Source organism: Gobio gobio (assembly GCF_949357685.1).
Source record: "Gobio gobio genome assembly, chromosome: 1".
In the NCBI taxonomy this organism is placed as follows: domain Eukaryota; kingdom Metazoa; phylum Chordata; class Actinopteri; order Cypriniformes; family Gobionidae; genus Gobio; species Gobio gobio.
In genome coordinates, this window is record NC_137097.1 from 81756149 (window position 1) to 81783776 (window position 27628).

The window sequence follows — 27628 nt, forward strand, 5'->3', positions numbered from 1 at the left end:
GTAGCAAGACCCTAATGACCTTGAGGAGAACACGTCTGCAGTCAGTGGGTCTATCCAAGTACAGTGTTTCAGTGGTTGAACTAACCAGGCAGGAACCTTCTCTGGTACTCTTTGTGTTAACCTCGTGTAGGATTTGTAGGTGCTTTCCTTTGCAGATGCTACAAGGCTTCCTGAGTGTGCACTGGGCTGCTTGGTGTGCACGTCCACAGCGCCAGCAACGTCGATTGCTTTGGATCCAGTCTATCATCTGCTGCTTATCAAAGGACTTAAAGGTGGTACACTGACTGAGATAATGATCATCTTTATCACAGTATGGACAAAAGGCTCTAGGTAGGGTTTTCTCCACTGAAACTGGCTTAACTTGAGCCGGTGCTGAGGGTACCTTCGTGACAATGTCATCTGCTCCATGAAGGATGGTAGCTGAACGAGAAGTAGGTTTAGTTTCTCGTCGACGTTCTGGTCTCTGGTTCTTGTAACTGATCTGTGCCTCACTGCTTTGACACCAGGCCTCATACTGTAGCCACTCTGAAAATTCACGAAGGTTATACACAGACCCAGGATGGTGATACATCTGTCTTCGAAATCCTGATCTCATTTCAGCAGGTAACTTACTCAACAGTCTTTCTACATGTGACCCACATCGAAGTTCGGCTTCGCCTTCATCTCCTAGAGTCTCCAACATACCAACGAGAGCCCTTATCTGCAGAGCAAATTCGTCAAACGCCTCAATATCTCCTCGTCGTATATCTGAGGAATCCATCACTCTGGCAATCTTCTTGAGTGCCAACTTGTGTGGCTGACCAAACCTTTCGTTCAGAGCAGCCATGGTATCAGAGTATGGGAATGGTGAATTGAGGTAGGAATCTGCCACCAGACGAGCTTCATCTAGCTTCAGATGATCTAGCAGGATTTGGTACCGGAACAGTTCCGTAGCATCTGGTGGTAAGAGGTTCTCAAGGGCTATCTTTAACCGAGTAAACTCGCTGGGGTCTTTAGTGCAGAAGTTGGGTATGGTTGGCACTGGACCTCGGTAGGTGGTTTCTCGCCCTGCAGGATTCACATTAGAGAAATGAGGAGCTCTATGGCCTGACTTTGGCACAGTGGGTTGCTGAAACTGATGATACACTTGATTAGGATAAGCCAAATTCTCTCCAGGGAGCTCAGGCAATGTTCTTGAATGCCAGTGAGGGATCGGAGTCTCTGCATAGAGGCCCGGTACTGGCTGAGCTGTTCTCTGATAAGGAGAGCGATTGGATTTATCAAGATGCCAGGGAGAGAACTTATGGTGAACACGTTCACCCATCATTGCTGGCTCAATGTGTGATTTAGTAGGAGCAGCGGCCAAGATCTGATCTTTCATAATCTGAAGTTCACCCATCATTGTTCCCAAAATGTCTAATATGTTAGTGTCACTTCGGCGCTCAACTGTTCTCTCCTGCACTGGGTTGGGCAGATGGTAATAGCCAGTCCCCTGATTCAAACTGAGTGTAGAGCCACCTGCAGTAGTAGGAAAAGGTTGGTGTGGCCTTAGAGAGGGAGCTGTTGTGTAAACTGATTGGCGTCGCTGACCGTAGGTAGGAGCGGGCAAAGATGGAGACAACATCGATTCGGGATGGTAGGGTGCAGTTCCACAATGCGGGAATAGCCCATCCTTTGCTGGGAAAGATGTCTGTGGCAATGGCGTAGACTGGTATTCTTCCCATGGACGATGATATGGAGAAGACTGAGGATGGTGACCTGACTGCACTGGGGCGTAGATGGCGCTAGGTTGTTGCAGTTTAATGTTCTCCATATCTTGGGAAGAAGGATCCCTCTCAGCAACCACGGACCATTCATCCACTGTGTCCCATGGACCCTGACTTATGGGACTCGAAACTCTGGTAGAAGGTGAAGGGATGTTCTCTGCAGTATCTCCAAACCATTGTGTATGCTGTGTTATGTGAGGTGATACTGGCTGGCTGACTGCTCGATGACGCACAGTTGTAAGGTCAAAGTCTCTAAGGTAGGCAGGAGGATGAATTTGACGTCTAGGTCTTACAATCTGTGCAGATGCTTCTTCAGGTTGCATATTGATTCTGATCAATTATTTGTCCACGAGAAATGCCAGATCCGGCTCGAAGGACCTTTGTTCGATAGTCGTACTGGAAGGGTTGGACTGTATTAGGTGATGGCTTAAATCTAGCTTCCTCAGTGGGGTGTTGGTAAGAACACACAGGATTCGATCAGTTCCAAGCAAACAAGGTTTAATTGTTGGCAGTCTTTATATGTACATAACACAGCAGTACACAGGTTTGTATGAATCGATGCACGGGTGTGTGTGTGTGTGTGGTCTACAAAGAGAAAGGAATAAAGATATATATTAACAATATGTCCTGAGTATTATTACTCAAACATTTTCTCAGTACATTGTTTCCAACATAAATCTCTCAAGTAATTAAATTATCAAGTTATCAGAACAAATAAAGGAATCAATATCCGAGCAATGAAATTCTAAACCAATACTGCCACTTAGTGGTCAGAAACGGTAAAACGCTAAAAACCGAAACTAAATATGACGTGATTTAACTGAAAGCACGTAATTAGAAACATCGCGTTCATTAAATGGAAATAGCAACTGCCTCAGCTGTTAAAGTTATAATCACTCATACAAGCATAAAAACCAAACACTGGTGGCAATGTACATAATACGAATTGCAAGTTATTATTAGACACAATCAAGCACGTTCACGTGCAATCGACAGCACGCGATAAACGGCTTTAACACTGGTAAATACTCATTACTCAATATCAGGATGACTTTGTATCAAGACTTTACAAACTCCTTAATCAGCATCTAGCATTAACTTGGTAAACAGTCAACTTACATTTACTTATTGACTCACACTCTGCACACACAGTCCCGCTCGTACATTCTGCTCTCTTATGATGACTGACTGAAAAGCAGAGCATGCGCACTGAACTCGGCCTTTCTAACAATCTGTGTGCAGTTTGTGTAAATCATTTGTGTCACAGGTATTACACTAGTATTACGCCGTAAACATGAAATATGAGGACATTTCATAGTCCTCATATTTCTTGTTTATGTTGTAATACTAGTGTAATACCTGTGTCATTATACAAATTTGTGTCCTCATAAAACACACACACACGCACGCATCATACACATATGTATGTGCACATATGCATATTTTTCTCATTCAGATCCCTACATGATGAACAATGATAATTAATAGCAATAAACATTCTTTTGACATATATTTATTTTGTACAGATGCATCCTCCCCATATTTATTTTGTACAGATGCATCCTCCCCAATAAAGCACATGATTTACACAAACTGCCCGCAAAAATTTCTTGTAAATCACATGACCTTAAGAAACAGGATGTGCACACAGTATAAATATAGACATTGGTCTTTGTAGCAACGTTTGTACGTTCGGGGAAGAAGGAGGCGGGAACCGGCGAACAATAAACTTTAATCAAATAAACAAACAAACAAAGTGAAAGTAAAAGCGGCAGCCCCTCACGGACGACTGCCGCACACATACATAAACAAAACCATAAATAAAAATACAACTTAAAATCCAGGCCTGGTCCTCTCTCGTCCTTCACTGTCGTCGCTCCTCCTTTATACTCCCGTCACTCCTCCGCGAGAGACGAGGCCAATGCGGCACGCAGCTGGCGCTCATAATCATAATAATGAGCGTGGCCTCGTCCCGCTCTCACGGTCCCTCAGCCTCGCTGCCCGCCACAGTCTTGTTGTCTGACTCATTCAGGTTTGGTTAGTAAGGGGGCACATTTCATAGTCCTCATATTTCATGTTTACGTTGTAATACTAGTGTAATACCTGTGTCATTATACAAATTTGTGTCCTCATAAAACACACACACACACACGCACGCACGCATCATACACATATGTATGTGCACAAATGCATATTTTTCTCATTCAGATCCCTACATGATGAACAATGATACTTAATGGCAATAAACGTTCTTTTGACACATATTTATTTTGTACAGATGCATCCTCCCCAATAAAGCACATGATTTACACAAACTGCCCGCAAAAATTTCTTGTAAATCACATGACCTTAAGAAACAGGATGTGCACACAGTATAAATATAGACATTGGTCTTGTTGTCTGACTCATTCAGGTTTGGTTAGTAAGGGGGCACATGTGAAAGCGTGGGACATTGTGAGTTCATACTCTCTCCACTGTTGTCTGTTGTAAAGAGGTTGTTGTGTACATCACGTTTTGCTATCTTTCGGCATTCACCCTGAAACCAGTCATGGCAGAATTCCAGTCACTGTCATCTAGGTAAGGCACAATACTATCATTACTTACTCTGATTCTGGTAAATCTTTACAGACAAAAGTTACATACAAAGGAAAGTACCTCGAGGATTTCGTAGGACTTTTTTCAGATTTTTGTGGCCTAAAATGACTGATTTTGCGGTCAGAATTTGCGGCAATACTTGCCACAGTTGTTGTGTAGTTTTTCAGTGAAACATTATTTTAACATGTATTACTTTTCTGACCTCAAGAACCGTTGGGCTCTGTAACTTATAAAAGGAGAACACTGATAATAATATAAAAATATAATTTCAACATTTTATTTCAAATGTATATATATATATGCACATGGGCGGCATTTGACTCTTGAGTTAGGTGGGGCAAGATTTTTATTTTTAGCACAGTATTAAGAAATTAAGAAAACTAGTTTAAGTTTGCTTGTTTATTTACCTTCTTTATTATTTAGGCTGTTTATTTAGCCTATTACAATGTTTTCTTAATTTTGTTATCACAGGAAATTGAATCATTGTTTGTCCATCATTTTGCAAGCAGTTGGTGATAAAAAGAATATTGAAAATATCATGAGGGCTATCATATCATAATGTGCAAATTTTACGTGAGAGTTATGCCGGTGAAGAAGTCTAAAACACCAGTTAATTATTCACTACAGAAGCCAAAAGTAAAAACTAACTGAGCTTATGGCATCTGACGCTGCATTAACGGCACATATAGAGACGATGAGAGACTAATCAAATTTATTTGCTTAATATTTCACTTGTGGCAAATATAGCCATTTTCGTGAATCAAGAAGTATTTTGTGTTTAACAAGTTGTTTTGGAAATGAGGAGTAATTAAGCTAATCTATCTTTATATCAGTGCAGTGTGTCAGTTATGCATTGATGGGCTGTGAAATATTGCGGGGCAAATGTATTGTGATATTCATTTAATAATAAAAGTAGCCTAATCATAATAATGATTTAATATCCCTTGCGTGCCCGTCTGCTACTCCACTGCAAAGAGCTAAACGGCCTCCACCGGCACGACATGAAGCGATTAATTGTGTCATCATCCAAATCTACATGAATAGTCCATTCAATGTTCAGTAGCTTTTATTGCAATGTCCGAGAGTCTCTCCTGTTTCTCGTTGTGTTTTCTATCGGCCCAAGCAAGAAAAAATTCACACAATCACACATCGGCACAGTCAAGAATAACTTAGATTTTGCCGTTTACTAGACAGTAGACCAGCTTAAATGTGTCCACCCGTGCTGAAAACACCAGGCGCTCTGCTGAAAATGCGTAGCTGTGAGTGCTTGAGAGTGTTTTGGCAGCGCAGTGGGGTTTTTTCAGTTGAGAATCTTTGGTTGCTATGATACAGAATATCTATTTTTTTGCTAAGTCTTTGTTTTGTGTTTTGGATTTTGGTTTATGTTTGGATTATTGAATAAAAACTGCACTTGGGTTCTGAAAACTTACTGAAAATATGTTTGCATTGCGTCTGGTTAGGACACGTCATTAAGCTTGGTTTATACTCGACGCTTCCGCACGAGTGCAAAGGTGTGCGCTGCAAAAATGACGTCATCGCGGAGTGGGTAGCTCCATTTTGCTTGGTGGTGTGCATGGCAAATTTTGTAACTTTGCGCGCATGACTTCGAGGCAAATCTGGCCGAGCATGACATCTCATCTCACCAACACCAAGTTTGCGCATAAATTAGTTGTTTATATTTACAAAACAAAATTATTAACTTTGTTAAATGAAAATAATGGGATGAGAGTGACAACAAACACAGCTATGCAGCATAAAAAATAATAATAATAAATAAGCATTTCTGAACATTGAATCTTTTTTGTAATTTTGTAATTTTCTTTTTCTCATGGTTTCTCAATTAAATTCATAAAAGTATAGAATATAATAGCGTAGTTCTAATAGGGGCTCATTATAACGCATTGTGACAACACATCCAACCTGCACAACTGGGATTAACCGCGGCTCATGTCTTCTGCTGTTAGATCAGCATTAAAGAACATCTCAAGTGTTAAATAACAGATATAAGATTAAAATAATATCATATTTGTCTAATTTTAAATAAACACAAAAAACAGAGATGAAAAATGAACTTAAATGTACTTTTGCTATGGTTAAATAAATGTTCAGTGATATCTTACAAAAATTTTGGAATTTTGGTGCAATTGTTTTCTCTAAATAATGTTGATATGGCAACTAGCAAACACACTGGCCCTCATTTATCAAAAGTGCGTACACCAAATTTCCAGCGTACACCTGGCGTACACCCAAAACCACGGTGACTTTGAGATTTATCAATATGGACGTTGGCGTACGGCACGCTCAAATCCTACGCCAGCTCAGGAGGTGGTGTACGCACGTTTTGAGTTAGTGTGAAAATGCGCAGGAAAACAATTCCTAACACCACAAAACGCACTGACAAAGATATGCTATATTATGACCCACTGTGAAAAAAACAACAACAACAACAACTTAAGCCCTATACATGGATTTCTCGGCGACGTCATCACTGCTTGCACACGCACCCGAGAGGCAGAAAGAAGAAACCTCTCGTGTTGTAGGTTGGTAGCGGCGTGTCTGTACGTCAAAATGCCAAGGAGTTGCTGCAGTCATGAAATGTGGCACGTAAATAAAAAAATCGCGCTGTCCAGTAGATGCGGCTAGTACATTACTAGCCTAACATGATCATTCATACATGTATCACAGCAACACTGCAAAATTAAAGACAGACAAACAGATCCAACTAAACCACGTTTTATTGAGTCAGCAGTTATATACAAACAATAAGGAAAACTTCAATACTTAAGGTTGTTGCAGTAGCGGACCAGCTCAGCGATCTGTCTTTCTGCCTCCAGGATGCGCACGCACCCTGTAATGTTTGTAAACAGGAAACCCGTGTATTCGCACGGGATAAGTATTATCTGGGGACCTCGTGTGATTTAGAAATTACTCCCCACATCTGAATTTTGCGTGGCGCATTCGCACGAGATAAGCTGTGATTTTACTCGAATTTACTGATTTATCTCCCGGATATGATGTAAAGACTTGAAAATGTTTTTTCGTTATAGATATAGCTGTATGAAATTATAAATAGTCGTATCAATATCATTTTGATTGTTTTATAGTAATACAAATTATTTCGTTCAGTTAGAGAACAGACGCAATTAAAAACGTAACTGAGCAATATAATAACAATATACGACGGAAGATTCAGTTTCTAGCTAAATGTGAAAGTGCCCATTTAAGCGAGTTGTCATTGTACTGTTCTGTTTTTGTGTTTTTCATTAAGAATAATATTAAACACACCATTCAAGCAATTTACTCCCAAATTGTGCTCATTCTAAAGTGAAAGTATAATCCGCGCGGCCGCATGGGAATTCATAACGGTGCACATATGCAGCCAGCGCCATTCTTCGTGAAAGATAAAGATAGAAATGCGCACAGGACACAAAAACCTTGCAAAAATTATATACGATCCGCCTAATCCCGGCCAAATCCCAGAGATGCTGATTCGCACGGGACTAATGTTATCACAGGACCTCTGTGTTTGGCGAAATATGGTAGGTCATTTGCGGGGGAATTTGTACTTTACATATTACAGATATGGCCGATTCACACGGGATTAAGATCACAGACATTCTCTGCAATTATTACAAATCACCAGAGCTCCCCACATATACTAATCCCGTGCGAATAGGGAAGTAATTATAAACTTCAGTGTTTATTTTTGTGGAACATGGACTTCAATGTTTAATTTGTGTGACTTTACCAAAGCATTTGATTTGTAGGCATATGTATTCCTCCAGTTGCGAGCCTGTGCGCTTTACCTGACGGTTCAAGGTTAGGCCCGGCAGCTGCGCACTGACTGGGACTGAAAATAATTCAGACTGACAAAATAATAAAAATTAAATTTTTCTTCTTTTAAATAATAATAAAATAAATAATAATAATAACGACATTCTTCTTCTAAATAACAATAAGCGTCATTAATAATACAAATCATAATAATAAGAAGAATCTTACAAATTGTCATGCAATTATTAATGTGAATGAATGGTACTCCACATCACATCATCATCACTATTGTACATCCCAATACATGTGACGTGATACGAAATTAAATGCTAATTATTTCAAAACACGTGCTGTAAAATAATGAATTGTGATAGGTAATTGCTCTTCCAAACAGCTATTTAAACTGGATTTCCACCGTACACCTTTTTGTGGGCGCCTTTAATCCCACTCTTTAAACTCCCAAATAAAACAATTTCGTTTTTTTTTCCACTTCCCTGGTGATGGTCTCGATCTCCACGTCAGAGAAGTTTCGCTTCTTTCCCGTCTTCCGAGTGTCCATGTCGTAAAATGAGGGCTAGGGGGAGGCAGAGACTTGAATATATAGGGCCGTGTTATTCTAATGACGATCGTTTTCAGCCACGGCATTTATCAAGGGCAGGTATTGCGTATGCCTGGATTTCAGAGGTGCGCACAGCTTCATAAATCAGGTGGTGAGAGGAGTGTAAGCATAATCTTACGCCAATATATACGCCCGTTTCTACGCAAGATTGATAAATGAGGGCCACTACGTTTGGTCATCCTGGCATATGGCATTCTCTTTCTTAAGGTCATGTGATTTACAAGAAATATTTGTGTGCAGTTTGTGTAAATCATTTGTGTCACAGGTATTACACTAGTATTACACCGTAAACATGAAATATGAGGACATTTCATAGTCCTCATTTTTCATGTTTACGTTGTAATACTAGTGTAATACCTGTGTCATTATACAAATTTGTGTCCTCATAAAACACACACACACACACGCACGCACGCATCATACACATATGTATGTGCACAAATGCATATTTTTCTCATTCAGATCCCTACATGATGAACAATGATACTTAATGGCAATAAACGTTCTTTTGACACATATTTATTTTGTACAGATGCATCCTCCCCAATAAAGCACATGATTTACACAAACTGCCCGCAAAAATTTCTTGTAAATCACATGACCTTAAGAAACAGGATGTGCACACAGTATAAATATAGACATTGGTCTTGTTGTCTGACTCATTCAGGTTTGGTTAGTAAGGGGGCACATGTGAAAGCGTGGGACATTGTGAGTTCATACTCTCTCCACTGTTGTCTGTTGTAAAGAGGTTGTTGTGTACATCACGTTTTGCTATCTTTCGGCATTCACCCTGAAACCAGTCATGGCAGAATTCCAGTCACTGTCATCTAGGTAAGGCACAATACTATCATTACTTACTCTGATTCTGGTAAATCTTTACAGACAAAAGTTACATACAAAGGAAAGTACCTCGAGGATTTCGTAGGACTTTTTTCAGATTTTTGTGGCCTAAAATGACTGATTTTGCGGTCAGAATTTGCGGCAATACTTGCCACAGTTGTTGTGTAGTTTTTCAGTGAAACATTCTTCTAACATGTATTACTTTTCTGACCTCAAGAACCGTTGGGCTCTGTAACTTATAAAAGGAGAACACTGATAGTAATATAAAAATATAATTTCAACATTTTATTTCAAATGTATATATATATATATGCACATGGGCGGCATTTGACTCTTGAGTTAGGTGGGGCAAGATTTTTATTTTTAGCACAGTATTAAGAAATTAAGAAAACTAGTTTAAGTTTGCTTGTTTATTTACCTTCTTTATTATTTAGGCTGTTTATTTAGCCTATTACAATGTTTTCTTAATTTTGTTATCACAGGAAATTGAATCATTGTTTGTCCATCATTTTGCAAGCAGTTGGTGATAAAAAGAATATTGAAAATATCATGAGGGCTATCATATCATAATGTGCAAATTTTACGTGAGAGTTATGCCGGTGAAGAAGTCTAAAACACCAGTTAATTATTCACTACAGAAGCCGAAAGTAAAAACTAACTGAGCTTATGGCATCTGACGCTGCATTAACGGCACATATAGAGACGATGAGAGACTAATCAAATTTATTTGCTTAATTTTTCACTTGTGGCAAATATTGCCATTTTCGTGAATCAAGAAGTATTTTGTGTTTAACAAGTTGTTTTGGAAATGAGGAGTAATTAAGCTAATCTATCTTTATATCAGTGCAGTGTGTCAGTTATGCATTGATGGGCTGTGAAATTTTGCGGGGCAAATGTATTTCGATATTAATTTAATAATAAAAGTAGCCTAATCATAATAATAATTTAATATGCCTTGCGTGCCCGTCTGCTACTCCACTGCAAAGAGCTAAACGGCCTCCACCGGCACGACATGAAGCGATTAATTGTGTCATCATCCAAATCTACATGAATAGTCCATTCAATGTTCAGTAGCTTTTATTGCAATGTCCGAGAGTCTCTCCTGTTTCTCGTTGTGTTTTCTATCGGCCCAAGCAAGAAAAAATTCACACAATCACACATCGGCACAGTCAAGAATAACTTAGATTTTGCCGTTTACTAGACAGTAGACCAGCTTAAATGTGTCCACCCGTGCTGAAAACACCAGGCGCTCTGCTGAAAATGCGTAGCTGTGAGTGCTTGAGAGTGTTTTGGCAGCGCAGTGGGGTTTTTTCAGTTGAGAATCTTTGATTGCTATGATACAGAATATCCACGGAAGTGTTAGTATCTAATTTCACAGATAGTTTTTTTCTGCATCGATTCTATATAAAAATGCGGATATAATGTAAAGCATTTGCTCTGGCTCTTGTTTTAAAATATTTTGTTCTGCTATTATGCTGCTTGTTTTCATCAGTTGACATTGTACACTGTTAGACATTAAGAAGAGATTTTACAGTAACTTACTGGCAACACTGTTGCCAGTAAGTTACTGTATTTGAGATTTACAGTACAATAACCGCATTTCAGCAACTACATGTTACTGTAATTATATAATACAGTAACATTACTGTAAACCTTGGTTAACAGTGCATTAATCCTAATCCTATTCAATCATTAATTCTTACTGAATTACATTAATTCTTACATTAATTTATCCTACAGAAGTTCTAACATTTAATCCAAACAGACACAATTATTATTAAATATAAAATTCTTTATTTAAAACATTGCAAGTGCTTTAACTTAAACATGTACATGTGTGGAAAAAGTTCACTTTAAAACATCCTAGAATCAAATCTTATTTTCAGAAAATCATGTATAAAAGCAATCAGAGTGCATTCTATGTCACTTATTTTACATTTTATTTACATTTATGCATTTGACAGACGCGTTTATCCAAAGCATCTTGCATTGCATTCAAGATACACATTTTACATTTTGTCAGTTCTTGCTTTCCCTGGGGATTGAACCCATGACCTTGGCGTTACTAGCGCCACACTCTATTGTTTGAGCTACAATTTTAAAAACTCTGCAGAAAATAGTTGAAGAATACTGTAACTTTGGTGCAAAATACTCATATACATGAATACAATATAAACATAAAAAGCAAATGAATTCTGAAAGTATACACAAGTTTCATGTCTGTACCGATCTGTGCCATCTTGCACATTTGATGATTTCAAACAGGAACCAGGATTCTGCTCCATTATGGCAAGAAGAAGTCCCTCTAGATAAGAATTATATAAAGTTAGTCATACAATTTGAGTATACACAAACTTTTTACACTGTTGGAATTTAATCATTATTAAAATAATAATCCCATTACAATTCATCATAATGGTAAAATAGTATATTATGCACAGTTAACACTTTGAGGTACACCTAGCTAAACGTATGCTGTCTAGTCTAATCCAGTCCTGCAATGGCTTCATGAAGATGTGAAATGAAATGTTCAGTTTTTGTTTTAGTTGGTGATTCAATGCTATGAATATTTTGAAGAATGTACTTTGTAGTGATGCTGAACCTGACTGCATATTACAGAGAGGTGTTTCTGTTATTTAGATTAACAAAATTGATATAAAGTATCAAAGAAAACTGTCAGTACATAATAGTAGCAGCACAAACTACATGCTCCAAAAAAAGTAATATTCCTGAATCACCTCAACACGATTTCACAAACTATTTAATCAAAAACAACAATGTAACCTTTTATTGCAGGACTGATTACATGTATACTGCATTAGCTTTAGTTAGGTATCCTCAAACTTAATGCTGCATTCACACGGGGCGCCGGCGTTAACGCTTCTCATTTACTTTGACTTTTTTAACCGGCATGACGCCCTGTGTGAATGCAGCGCAAGTGTCTGTGTACATTACATATCCTATTAAAAAAGTGTCTCACCTAGTCCAAGTTTTTCCATTCAAACTCCATTAGGTGGCGAAGGAAGGATGACACTCTGTTGTTGATTACAGTTGTCTTCCTGTTAACAACTTCTCCAGTCTTCCGACTCACTCCGGTTTTGGTGGTGCATCTTGTTCCCTCCTTAAGAGAAAATTAAGTGAGAGAATAAAGATATTTTAAATTTCATCACCCTTCGTGCCTTTGCTTTAAATGTTTTTGGTAACACTTTAGAATAATGGTCCGTCATTAAACGGATAGTTCACCTAAAAAAAAAAAAAAACAACAATAAAAAAGTAAATTCTGTCATTTACTCGCCCTCAAGTTGTTCTAAACCTTTTAAAGAATGTTTGTAACCAAACAATTTTGAGGCACCATTCAGTTCCATAGTAGGAAAAAATTACTATAGAAGTGAATGGTGCCTCAATCTGTTAGGTTACAAACATTCTTCATCTTCTTTTGTGTTCAGAAGAACAAAGAAATGTATTCAGGTTTAGAACAACATGAGCAACATTATTCTAAAGTTTTGCCATGTTTTTTTCATAAATTATATTTCATCTGTCAAAATCATCCAAAAATTGTCCAGGACTGCTTAAATTCCAGAAAATAAAATTATATTCTGTCAATCCTGGACAAACACAGTTTTGGATTATTTTAGTATAACGTTAATATAATTTATGAAAAAATGGCTAGTTACAGCTAAAAAGAAGTGGAAAAACTAAATCATTTTGTGATTCAGTTAAACAGACCTGACTAAAACATACATTGAATTAACAGTAATATGTGGAGAAACAAAGAGGGGTAACGTTACTTACCGTTGTATGAGTTCCAGTGTCACACAGCACAGGCAGGCTCCTGGTATTCTTATCTAAAATGTAAAATAAATCATGTCAATCCAAATGTAAAATTTGATAAAGAAACAAAAAAGACATTGTTTTTTCTCCAGTGACCAACGTTAACTACACGCTGACAGATAATATCTCATTAGCCAAGTTACTTGACTTAATGTTAATGTAATCTTTGCTTGTTAACGACGTTATTTTCGCAAGTTAGCGGCCAATGTTAATTTACTAACTAACTTCGTCCTAATGTAAGCTTAATATGCCCAATAAACAAAATCTTCATTTTATTGGTAAGGTTTATTCAATAAACTCACTAAGTCTTTTTAAAAATAAAACGTTAACGTTACCTCAGTTTTTAGCACCAAAGCTGAAGCAAATGATAACCTAACGTTATCAGTATTGTCCGTGCCGTGAGCTCTCTCTTCGGCTCGGGCAAAACTTACGACGCTGCACTGGTTCCTAATCTAATTCAATAAACTCCTTTTTTTAAATAAAACATTAGGTTTACCTCAGTTTTTAGCACCAAAGCTTAAGCAAATGATAACCTAACGTTATCTAAAGTATGTTGTCCGTGCCGTGCCCGTGAGCTCTCTCCTCGGGCAAAACTTACAACGCTGCACTGGTTCCTAATCTAATTCAATAAACTCATTTTTAAAAAATTAAACATTAGGTTTAAGTTACCTCAGTTTTATCACCAATGCTGACAAGCTAAAATTGGGGTGCAGACAACCGCGGCTAGTTCAAATCACACTTACCTTGCTTGTTTGCCGTTCTCAAGGGGATGAAAAAATCTTCGCAGGTGCTGGACACAGCTCATATGTTCTCTGGAACCGTGAGCTCTCTTCTCTCGGGTGAAACTTTCAACGCTGCACTGATGGTTCCTAATATAAATCTAAAACAAATCCTGTCGATCCCAATAGTGCCAAAGAGGCCGTTGTGGTAAATACAGTATTATACTTAATTTTTTTTAAATACAGGAAATCACTGTATTTGGTGTCTAACGTCACAGAAAATTCCCATGATGCAACGGGAATTACAGTTATTTACTGTAAAGAGAATTTACAGTATTATACTGGGTGATATATAGTAAATAACTGTACAAATTACAGAAATGTCTAACAGTGTACAAGCAGAAAGTGTCAGAATTTGTCCCGCCCCTCCACCACTGTGATTGGGCAGCTGGGTTAAAAGTGACAGTGATGAGCGCTGCGTTCATTCTTCAACTCTCGGCAACAAGTAAAAAATGCAGAGCGCTAAATTCAGTGTGAAATAGATGCTCAGAGTTCATTCGGTGCTCATGGCAGGCATGTGCACAGGTAGGACTCAACCTGTGCAGAGCAAATTGTAAGGGTCCATCCATTAGCCCAAAAAACGGATGCTAATGGCTTAGTCAAAAGGAATTCTGCGTGTAAGCCTTTTCAGCTTTTCGGTGAAGCTCTCTTAATTTATTGATATCTAATTTTAAATCTGACTCCATGAATAATTTGATCCGACTCCAATTTTATGTGACTCCATAAAGTGTGCTACATTTAGAGTTTATCAGCTGATCTTTAGATTAATTGTGATTTAATTTAGATCATTGATCTTCTTAGTATCTCTTAATGATCAAATATTCGTTCCACCATGGGACCCGGAGCCGCACAGAGGCTAGTGTCGCGATTCACTAGCTCTCACGAACACAGATTAGTCAGTTCTGATATTACAGAGGATTGCAGAGTGAACTATTTTACCTTTAGGGAGTCCAAAATGTTTACTCATAACAAAAAGTGTAATTTGATTAATAGCCATGAGAGCTGCAACTTGTTAATAACAGTGACAGTCAGATAGGAAGCTTGTATTCAAATTCAAACTCCTGTGAAACACCTGTTCAGTGCCATTATGCTGTTACTTTAAACAAAATGCACCAGCCCATAATGCATTGCGTATTACAGTACAAAGCTGTAATACAGAAATACAGTAGATTACTGTTGAAAGTGGGCTGTAAATTAACAGCAGTTGCTTACCGTGAAAAAATCTTGCCCAGAGTGCATTGTTTTCTACAGAAAATGGCTGTTTTGCAGGAATTGTTTACAGTGTGTGTTTGTTATAGCAAGAATTACTGAGATAATGATGATAAATACTGTATATGATTTCTTTATGAGTGAGTCAGTAGAAAAAAAAAACTTTTATATTGTTGTAAACAAGGGTATTACTTTTTCCTTTCAACAGCACCTTGTAAGATGCACTAATAATATATTGTTTTTCTATAGGTCTGAAGAGTTGGATACTCCATTGACAAGTGAACTGAGAGAAATGCTTAGAAACATTAAATCAACTGGTGGACCCACTAAGAGATATTTACTGAAACCAACAATCTTAACTGATGGAGAATTGATAAGGAAAGAGATAATTGGACAAAAAAATGAAGACAAACCCTGTAAGGTCATGCTAATGGTTGGAGAAACAGGAACAGGGAAGTCCACCCTCATCAATGCAATGATCAATTACATCCTGGGTGTCAGATGGGAACACGAGATTTGGCTGGAAGTCACTGAGATACTTGAAGACCAAACTACATCCCAGACAAAAGCCGTAACTGTTTATGAGGTTTATGCACAGAACAGTCCATTCTTTCTCACTGTTATTGACACACCTGGATTTGGTGACACAGAGGGCTTTGATAAAGACAAACGCATTGCTGAAGCTCTACAGCAGTTGTTCAGATCTGATGACGGCATTCATGAAATTCATGCAGTGTGTCTCGTGCTGAACGCAACAGATGCTCGACTCCATGAGAGAAAGCGCTATATTTTGGATGAAATTCTGTCCTTATTTGGCAAAGATATAGAAAACCACATCTTACTGCTCTTCACACACCAAGAAAAAAAAAACCTCCCCAAAAGAGTTTTTAATTTCATCAAAGAATCTTTAGGTAAATATACAAAAAATGGTGAATATACTTGTTTTAAGTTTGACAACTGTCAGAGTGAATGCTCTGATGAGGAAGACAGGGAGAGTTACAAAGCATCTTGGGACAATGGAATTGAAAATTTCAGGCAGTTCTTCAATTGCTTGAATGGGATACACCCAAAAAGCTTAGATATGACTGAAGGTGTGCTTAGAGCCAGAAAACAACTGGATGCTAGTGTCAGCAATTTAAGGGGCAGAATCGAACTGGCAGATCTGAAAAAAAAAAGAGATTGAACAAACAAAAACAGCTTTGGAGAAATTTGAAAATTACAGAGAAGAACAGAATAACTTTCAGTGTGAAGTTGATGAACCCTACAAAGAATTGGTCCCAATAAATGCAGCCTTCTGGCACTTGAGCAAGCAGGCAACCCGCTGCACTTTCTGTGAGGAGAACTGCCACTATCCAGGATGCTGGTGGGTCAGCGATGTCTCACGATGTAGTATGATTGTTGAGGGAAAGTGTACAGTCTGCACGGGGAAGTGTACAGTCTGCAAGGGAAGGTGTAAACGCACGGAAAAGTGTGGTGTGGAAAGCAGAATAATGTGTGACCACTCTGTTCATAAGAAAGATTCAAAAAAATATTTGAATAAAACAAAGAAGGTCATAAAAACAAAAAATGATCTGAAAAAGAAATATGATGAGGATGTTGGAGAAAAAAAAAGTTTGATGGATAAACTAGAGAATGAGATCCAGCAGATAGAGGCAGAGAAGATCAGGCTAGTGGAAGAGTGTTATCAGTGTTTGGAGAAATTATTGGAGACCGCATTAAAAACTACATCCATCTCCTCTTTCGTACATCTGGACTTCATGATTGAGAAAGTGAAGGAAACTGGAAATCAAGAAAGAGCTCAGAAACTTGAGGAACTTAAAATGAGAGCGCTTGAGGAGAATAAAGGACTGGTTGAAAGGCTCTACAATTTTTGTTTGTAAATAGATAAATGTGTGCAAAAATTCTGGCTGGTATGAATATCAAAATAAAAGGATTAAAAATAAAAGAAAGGTCTTAGATATGGGTAATAAAAGAAATATTATATCTGGCCGGTCTCTCATTGGACTAAAATCAGTTCATCATCGATGAATTCATTATTCATGATTCTTGTTCTTTAGGATCTTCCATTGTTTGTAAGGGCAGTGGTTCTCAAAGTGTGGTATGAGTACCACTAGTGGTACTGAGGCTGCCTCTAGTGGTACTCAGAGGAATCACTAAATAAATTAATGTTAAAACACAATACATTTTAATTGAATCTTTATTTGAGTAAAGTTTTTTTTTTTTACATTTAAGTACAGTACAGTTTTAATTTAACTTTACAACACATTTTAATTTAATCATTATTTTATTTACCTGTATGCAAGCACTGTAGTTACAATGTTAAAGTGGCTGACAACAATAAATATTCTTATTAGGAATAAACTGCCTCGTTTTTGAGCTGTGCAGAGCTGTAGCTGAATAGTTAGGTCTACTACGCTACTGTATTTTAATGTTGGTCATTATGGTGGTACTTGGAGAGACAAATATGTTCTGAGGTGGTACTTGGTATAAAAAGTTTGAGAACCACTGTGTTAGGGGGTTTCATCTCATATTCATATAATGCAATGCTCTTTGCTGAGTGAACATTTTAACAAACTAAACCAGCAGATATTAATGTGTAATGGTCACTAACATGACTGAGAATATGGGAGTTTTTTGTGTTTTCATTTACATTTCTGTGATTTTTGTGGAAAACAATGTTGTTGTTGTTTGGTAACACTTTAGAATACAGTTCCATTATTAATGAATAACAACACAGGAACAAGTGAGTAATGCAGTATTAACACTAGTAACTACTATTAACTAACACATGAATAAATTAGTTAGTAATAGTGCTCAGTTGAATGTGGTAGTTCACTATTAGTTAATCAATAACTACTATTTTTTTTCATACCTCCCAGAGGAATACTAAGAGTTATTATATACAGGTTCATAATTAACATGAATAATGCATAATGCATCATTAATTCTACAGTGAAGATCATGGTAACCCACTAGTAATGACTCAAGTGTTACCAAATCCTTCTAAAGGAACTACTATTGTAAGTCATTGTAAACTTTTGACGTTTTTGTAAAGATTTGGATAGTAATGACTCAAGTGTTACTACACACTTCTATATGAATTATTAGTTATTTGGATCAGTATTCTAAATTGAAGTTCATGGTAACCCACTAGTAATTACTTAAGTGTTACTATCCAAAACCTTACAAAACAACAAACGTTTACAATGACTTCAGTAATTACTAGAGAGTTATCATGTGTTTCACTTTAGAATACTGATCCAAATCATTAGTAGTTCCTTCTGAAGTATTTAACACTTAAGTCATTACTAGTGGGTTACCATTAATAGAATTAATATTACATTGTGTATTATTCATGTTAATTAGGATTCTGTATATAATAGTTCTAGTAGTTATGGGAGGTAAAAATAGTACTTCCTGAGTAGCTAATAGTGAACTACCACATTCAACTGAGCACTATTACTTACTAATTAATTAATCAGAGTCTCTTGTTAATTAGTAGTAGTTCCTAGAATGTTAATATTGCATTACTTATTTGTTCCTGTGTAGTTATTCATTAATGATGGATCTGTATTCCAAAGTGTTACTGTTTTCTTCTTAGTATATGAATGAATATGAATTTAGATGTCTTCTAAAGCATGAACCATATATTGTAAATGTTCTGAATCAAAACTGCATGTAATTTGTGATTTGAAATCAGTGAAAAAATGTGCTTTTGTTTTGAAAAATTAAAGCACAATGATTTTAGAATTTGTAAATAAAAGAATAAAAAGTACTACACTGAGGAATTGTTTCGTCATTGGACTGCCTTCGCTCAACACTTTTGTTGTGTAATGTGTGTTTAGGTTCTTAACAGATCCTCCATACTCGCCTTGCAGTGTAATAAACTACATCTCATCCAAGACTTTGGAAGTTAAAATGTCAAAGTGCTCACATTGGTTGTAGGCGTTTATAGCTGAATGAGAGCCTTTAAATATGTAAAAAAGTTACTTCTTGGCATTTGCCAATAAAAGAACATCTGCCTAACAGTATTCTAGTGGTTCTGTCATTGTCCTCACTCCTCTTTAGGAAGATAAAAACTTCTTTTTGAATGCTTTTTATACACATGCAGAAAGAGTTACTCAAATATTATATTCGCCTTGATATTTTGGCAGCACTGTAAGATGATTGAAGATGATACTGGCACAAAATAGAGGAAGTGCAGACAACTTGCAGGGTTTTTTATGAATATAGTAAATCCTGCTTAATAGTGTTTACAGAGACCTGGCTGATCCATGATGTCCTCAACTCATGGATTGAACTTTTCCTTGTTCGAGCAGACAGGGTGAGACTTCAGGGAAGGCAAGAATTTGTGAATTCAGAATAATGTTTAGGTCCACTTTTTGCTGTCAAAACAGCCCTGACCCATCAAAGCATGGACACCACTAGACCGCTGAAGGTGTGCTGAGGTATCTGGCATCAAGATGTTAGCAGCAGATCCTTTAAGTCCTGTAGTCCTTGCAAGATGGGTCTGTGGGATTACAAATTTAGGAAAGTACATTGCATTTAGCATTTACAGTAAAAATGATGATATCAGATTAATTAGTCTGCTATGCAAATCTTCCAGACCTCTTTTACTGATTTCAGAGGCTCTAGCAAGAGTCTCCATTCCTGCCAGACCTGTTTTCTCTATTGTGTTTTAAATGAGTCAGATCACTGAGATTCCACCTTTCGGAGCCCAGACATTGCCCCTTTTGTCTTTAATGGCTCTGGGATGACTCTTGGAATTGGAGTTCCTGGCCAGTATCAGCTTGCGAATAGCTATGCTGATTCAATGGGACCGGTAGGGATTTCATAGTAGGGTGTGTCCTTTACCTACACAACATATGCATTCCTTTGTTTGAATGTCTCCTCCCCTGCTGTATAATCCCTCCCCCTGAAATGTAGATAAATTGCATTATTTTGTACTGTTAAATCAGACTGTTTTCAGGCGACCTGCAGCACAGAGAGTTCTCATTAAAAGAATAACTTCTGTTTGATCCCGAAGTCTCCTGGTCTTCATCTTCTGAGTTTCCTACACTTTAGAAGATAAAAGTTCACAACAGGTCCTCCATGGATCGGTCTTGTTTGTTCAGCACATCCCACAGATGCTTGATTAAATTGAGATCTGGGGAATTTGGAGGTCAAGTCAACACCTCAAACTCGTTGTTGTGCTCCTCAAAGCATTCCTGAAGCATTTGTGCTTTGTGGCGGCGCATTATCTGCTGAAAGAGCCACAGCCACCAGGGAATACCGTTTCCATGAAAGGCTGGACATGGGCTCAACAATGCTTAGGTAGGTGGGACGTGTCAAAGTCACATCCACATGATGGAGGACCCAAGGTTCCCCAGCAGAACATTGCCCAAAGCATCACGTCCTCCACCGCCACGCCTTCTTCCCATAGTGCACCTGGTGCCATGTGTTCCCCAGGTAAGACACGCACACACACCCGGCCATCCACGTGATGTAGAAGAACTCGTGATCATCAGACCAGGCCACCTTCTTCCATTGCTCTGTGGTCCAGTTCTGATGCTCACGTGCCACTGTTGGTGCTTTGGGCGGTGGACAGGGGTCAGCATGGGCACCCTGACTGGTCAGTGGCTGAGCCGCCCCATACGCAACAAACTGAGATGCTCTGTGTATTCTGACACCTTTCTATCAGAACCAGCATTAACTTCTTGAGCAATAAAGTGACCCGTATGAGAAATAATTCAGCACTATTTCATTAGAATTAAATAAGATAATGAGAATTTAAGTGATCAAATGCAACTGTAATGTCTGTTAGTGTCTTTTTTATTATCAATATTTGTATTCTCTCATGTTCATTGGGTTTGATTCATACTTGAGTGTCCTTGCTGTTTTTTTTTGAATGCCTTAAGTTAAACTTTAACCAAAGGTGCGGTCTGACCTAATTTTCAACAAAAACAATGGTGATCATAAAGTCTGGTGTTATACAACACTAAACAGAAAGGCAAACTCAATCTGGTGTCTTGACAAAAGCAAAACCGTGTCAGTGAGAATAAAGAAAAACACCTTCGTTTCTGAACAGTTGAAAAACTTGGCATTTATCAATATGGACGTGAGCGGTGGCTACAATCAAATGTCACATCTGGCGGAGAATTGAAATGACGGTAAAAATGCAGCGCTCCATGTATCTGTCTGTGCTCATTACCTCTTTCCATCTGCCAATTTGAGCAAACTACTGTTCAGTTCAAGTTCCATTTTGAGCTTTGAAAGAAGCTAAAATTTTCCATGGATTTTCAAAGTTGTTCAGTTCATACAGGAACTTCAGCCGTTCTGAAATAGAGTAACATTCAGACTGGGGGAAAGCCTCAGTGCTTCATGAGGCTTCATTTGCCCATCCATAGCAAAAGGTCAACAGGCAAGCAGTACAAACAGGCAAAAAAGACATGAGAGACAAAAGGGGAAACCACTGAACAGACAAGTAATCCAAAACCAAGAGACAAGAAACCAGGAAGAACACTCAGAAATGCAGCATTACAACAAGACTTCACAATAAATGACAAGGTAAATATGGTTTATATAGGCTGGGCTAAACAGGTTAATGAGACACAGGTGGATGCAAACAGGGATGATGAGTCCGGGCAGTGAGTTGTAGGAAATATAAGCTGTGTCCCAAAGTGAAGGGTGCGCACTTCGAAGGCCGTGCACTTCGAAGGCCAGGCCAGGCCATGGCTTCGAAGTGCACGAAGGGCGAACCGAGGGACAAGGTTGCCAGGTCTGCACAACAAAACCCCTCCAATTGCGAATCAAAAGTAGCGGAATCACAGCCAAAATGGGCCAGCATATGCCAAAACGCGGGGGGCGCCCAGTACAAATATTGCTAAAGTAAAGACAACTTACACCTGTGGACAATAGGCTACAAACAAAACAAACCACATCAACAGTAAATGGCTCCGAATTCCAGACTTGGCAACACTGAACCGATCGTCGTTGAATGGGCTGTAGCAGGTGTGTGACAACTGACAGCGGACGTTCATGAGGAGATTTTAAAAAGAGAAATGGAGCAGAATTTATTTATTTTTTGCTTTTTATGAGTTTTATTGGATTTTGACATGCTTCAAAGCCTGCGATGATGCGAGACCGGATCATAAGCACGTAAATCTGTATATGGTTAAATATTTAATCGTTAAGTTGCAACTAGTTTATTTATTATGTTAAATGTAACTGTTACAATATATTTTAAACATATATTTTAAATATAAATATATTTATATTTATGTCCAAGTCTTTATTTAAGTACTTATTTTTATTCAACTCACATAATCTCAGATGCAATTGTAGCTATACTTTTTATGACATGCCATCCGTCGACCGATTCAGCCCCGCAAACCTGCGGACAGTGGAAATATGCGCTCATCCCAGAAGATGATGATGTCCCGCTGGAACAGGCCTTACCAGGGTTTCTATTGTGCATTACCATCCCGGTCCAGCTCCACCAGCGTCTCCCGCTCAGCTCAATGAAAGTGTAGAAATGTGTTCTTCTGTTTCAGCTGTTCATTTAAATTTCTGTTGTTTCTAATGTTTATTGTATGCCTATTAATAGTTGTAAAAAGTAGCCTACTTTAAGTAATGTATAGACCAATTTATTTTCATTTACACATTTTAATTTACATGACAAGAAAATATATGCATGAACATTTGAATTTCTACAAATTATTAACATTTCAAGTTAACGAAAATTAACAATAGACAGCAATTACTTGGTTTAATTTACAAATAACTTGCATAAAATAAAATAATAATAATATAGAGAAATTGTTCATCCCGGCCACGACTTTACATTCAGCCTTTGGAGGAGACTTTCGGTATAATGGACCGTCGTCAGTGAGCGACATTCATTTATTCATTCATTCATATAAAATACTTTATTTTGCAGTAAAGTCAGTTTTCGTTTATTTGCATTTTGACTTATAGTTTTGAGTGACAGATGTCGTATTTGATTTAGCCTATTTTTGTCTGTGACATATTTTAGGTGTTGACAGTATGCTATAAAAAAAAAAAAATAAATGATTGCTTGGCCAACATAGCCTTTTACTTCTGTTATCCCCAGTCTCTCTCTCTCTTTCTGTAGAGGACATTTAAAAGAGAGATTCTGGAAACGAAATCTAAATTTAGCTGGATCGGTCGGGAATAAAATAATTTATAGCGCGTGAGCACGGAGTGAATTTGAAGCGCGAGCGGGAGAGTGCGGTGCTTAATAGATCTTATTGCGGGAGCGGGACGAAAAAACAGCCCCACGCAGATCTAATTTGTATTTAAAGAAAGTGCAGAAATAAGAAAGGTAAAAGAAAAAAAGAGTAAAAAAGGAGAGAATGGACTGATTCCTCTTCTTGAGAGAATGGTTGAGAAATAAATAACACTTATGCAAGTTAAAATTGGGAAATAATCTTGCCAGGTTGCTCTACCACGAATGCACTAAAATTGTTGTTTACTTCAAGTTCAAGCGGTTGCGCCAGGCTACACTTGAATTACCAACCGCTACCGTCTTTCACTGGGAAATTTAAACCCGTGCCGCAAGAAATCTGATGGAGTGCCGCGGGAATGCGGACCAGTCAAATCCTGTAATCACCAGTGTGCTATGAATTCTGGGATAGGGTAGGCTGTGAAGTTGTGGTAAGGTTCCATCTGCTGTACCCTTCCTTTGCCTGAGAAACGGAGGGCGCATTTTGAGTCGCTTTCGACTTGCGGCAGCCTTCGTCGCGCTGCTGTGACGCAATCGCACTTCAAATGCGGCCTTCAGAGGTGCAGCTTTCACATTGGGACACCCTTCGTAGTGCCGCTGTGACGCAATCGCACTTCAAATGCGGCCTTCAGAGGGTGCAGCCTTCACATTGGGACAGCCTTCGTAGTGCCGCTATGACGCAATCGCACTTCAAATGCGGCCTTCGAAGTGCGTGCCCTTCACTTTGGGACACAGCTATAGTTTGTGAGGGAATGACAATAGTCCGGAGTGGAGTGCCCTCTGGTAGATAAACCCGGGCACTCTACTATGGAGGTCAATGGCTATCATCAGCTGTTGGGTTATCAAAATATCTTCTTTGTGTTCAACAGAAGAAAGAAACTCAAAGGTTTGGAACAACAGACTTGAAACAACATGTATTCAACAGACTAAATACATACTACATTTAATCCTGGGAAAAGCGAGATTAAATAATTTTCAGTTTAAAAAATAGCAACACAACAACATGCTCTATAATTATTTCATTTGGATGAATTCCAGGGAGAGTGTCATCACTTTTGGGTATTTGATGTTTAAAACATAAAACAAAGAGAAAGTGTAGCTCAGGGCAACAATGGGGAGGTGATGTGATCATTAATATTTTCCTAATCCATAGCAACCTTGAATCGTCCATCACCTTAAACAACATACAGGTATTACAAAAAGAAAAATAATGCACTGTTGTTTCCAACTTTCTTTGCAACAAAGTATGTGTATCAGTTAACACTGTAACAAAAACCACAAACTCACTTAAAAAGCCAAGAGTCAACCAACTAAACAGCTGCCTAACTAAAGGAAACACTGATCACCACAATGGTAACCATACATTTTCAATAAAACATCAAAATCTAAACCTCTGTTTATACACAAAAAGAGCTTCTGTAGATGAATGGCAGAAATAAAGTCAGTCTGGTTAGTAATGTGTGAAGCTGCTGATGCTGTTTGTGCAACACATTCTCACTCCCACCTCGTCACATATTGACGCTTGAAAATGTACACCTCACTTGTGAAAATAGTACCAAAGTGATTAAAAAACTATTATTTTAATATAAAAGTTAAAATATGAAAAATATACTATACTATATACTTTTCTTGACAAGACAAGACTTGGTCCTCAAAAAGCCTTTTTCCAATCTTATTTTTTCCAATTTTATCTTGAAAAGGGAGGATCGTCTAATATTCGGAACAATACGGAAGCTATATACAGTATTTGTTTTCATATATTTTGGTATTATTATTTGTTCATATTTTCTGCTTGGATCTATTTTGGCTGTGTTTATCAATAATGGAGGCTGTCTGTTTTTGAAGGGTTTTAACAAAAAAAAAAAAGGGTTAAATTAGAACATTTGCCTTAGAAGAGGTTTCAGTCTGCAAACAAACAAGCACCAAGAGGCTCAGGGTTTCTTCACCTCAGGTGACTGAATTTCACACAGAAAATAAAGGAGGAGTCTGTAACGCACACCACTGGTCTGACTTCTGTCCCTCTGAAGTGTTTTCCAGAACGGAGGCTCTGATAGAGGCGTCCTCACTCACCTCCACCTCCCCATGACACGACTGAATAAAAAATGCTTTAGGCACCACCTTCACAGCATCTGACTATGGACAATCTGACTACGGACAGGCTTCAACAAGCCCTGGAACATAGTTTCTGAAAAACAATTAGGCTACAAAACATACATATACAGTACAGAGGCGGTTCGAGGATTTCAGACTCAGGGTGGATTAGCCTTCAGTGAGAATGTGTAGCGAAAGACCATTGCCTAAATGATGCCTCTTTATATTTCTATATAGCAGGGTTTTTCAAAGTCAAAGACAGTGAAATATTTTCTTACACAACATACACTACATATTTTGATACATAAGAGTGTGTATTGTCCCCTTTAAAGGGATAGAAAATGATCTGATTATTTACTCACCCAAATTCTTTCAGATACAATCTGAGATAATAAAGGCCTTCTGAAGCGAAGCCATGTGTTTGTGTAAGAAAAATATCCATATTTAAAACTTTACAAACTATAATAGCTGGCTTCCGGCCATAGGCAAATCTAATTCTGGTGGAAGAGTGAAGTCTTACGCGATGCGTGACATATTGACGAACACAGCGTGCAGAGAGGATAGAGCAAAACAAAACTGGTCATAAATTAGAAATCTAAATCAAGAATTTATAAAGAGAAATGTTGGAGGATTTCAACATAAGAGGAGCTTGGGTTTGTCATTTGAAACGTGAAAGGCGTCTACTCTCATCTAAACTTACATCCTACGTCATACGTTGGGTCTAAGAACTAGAACTGCTTACGGCACGTTATCATAGTTCATAAAGTCTGTAGGCCACACAGCGGCGAGCAGGTGGAGCTCATCATATGCGTCAAAGGGTTAACAAAATACTGGATAAATATTGATAAACAGGCCCGGATCTGCCATCGGGAAAATTCCCAGTGGGTTCCTCATAAATTGGGCAGAATAGTGAATAAGAACAAATAAACTTTATTGAACAAACATTCTTATGTTTCTCTTTTCCTATCTAGTGTTTTTGTACATTATAACATGTCCCTCATGAGGGTTTTTATTGTGTTCAACTCATGAGCTTCATGTTGATTCTCAGTTCAATTAGCTGTGAACATTTGTTCATTCTTGCTCTCAAATACAAAAAGCCTCAAAAAGAAACATGCAGGAATTATTATCAATTTGATATTGGAAAAATAGCATGATGTTAATTTTCTTTACACAGTTGTCCCCATTAAATTAGGAAAAGTCATTCAATCTGAAGCAACAACAACAAAAAAAATGATGTAAATTGTGTTTTTACAGACATTAAACATTGAATTGGATCAAATTGACCCCAAAGATAATATAAGGGTTAAATATTGTTGTTGGAGCATTATATCGAAGTGTAATTTTTGTTTGTGACACTAGAGGGCGTACTAGTATTTTGAGTATGTTTAAGTAAGAGGATGATGAGTTACAGGTGCGCATGTGGAAGGTCAAACTTTTTGACCGTGCTGTGGAGCGTATTGTGCAAGACTGTGCTTATGCCCAACCTTTGTTTTGAATTAAATATATAATTTGTTAGTAGTAAGAAATGAGTAAAGTTTGAAGTATTGATTTAATCGTTGTTTGCAATGCCAAATGGACAATAAATGGATTGACATATCCGAATGTATCCTCAATGTATGGACAGTAACTTTATTTACTCAAAGCAAAGGCACGCGTCAGAAACAGACTTCTAAAAGCCCATGTGCGTCCCTACAATTGTGTTTGGGTCGGGATGCAGAAATATGCTATTGATCAATGATGGTGGAAAAACAAATGATAAAAACAGAAAATACAAATGCTGAGGTAGATTTTTCATGTGAAGCCGCTGCACATTCAAATGAACATGTTTCCAAAGAAATTCAGCAACAATGACCAACACAACACAAGATGCGGATCCGTTTTCAGCATGTCACAAATGATGTGATGCGCTGAATGAGGGATG

General features: G+C 38.0%; 1 protein-coding gene across 1 annotated transcript; it reads left to right on the forward strand.

Annotated features, from left to right (window-relative positions):
- Positions 1 to 9389: 9389 nt before the first annotated feature.
- LOC307136300 (uncharacterized protein) lies at positions 9390 to 19175 on the forward strand. The gene is made up of 2 exons (XM_079833198.1): positions 9390 to 9564; positions 15642 to 19175. Exons 1-2 carry the CDS (start codon positions 9536 to 9538, stop codon positions 16573 to 16575), a joined length of 963 nt encoding a protein of 320 aa, XP_079689324.1. The 5' UTR covers positions 9390 to 9535; the 3' UTR covers positions 16576 to 19175.
- Positions 19176 to 27628: the final 8453 nt, after the last annotated feature.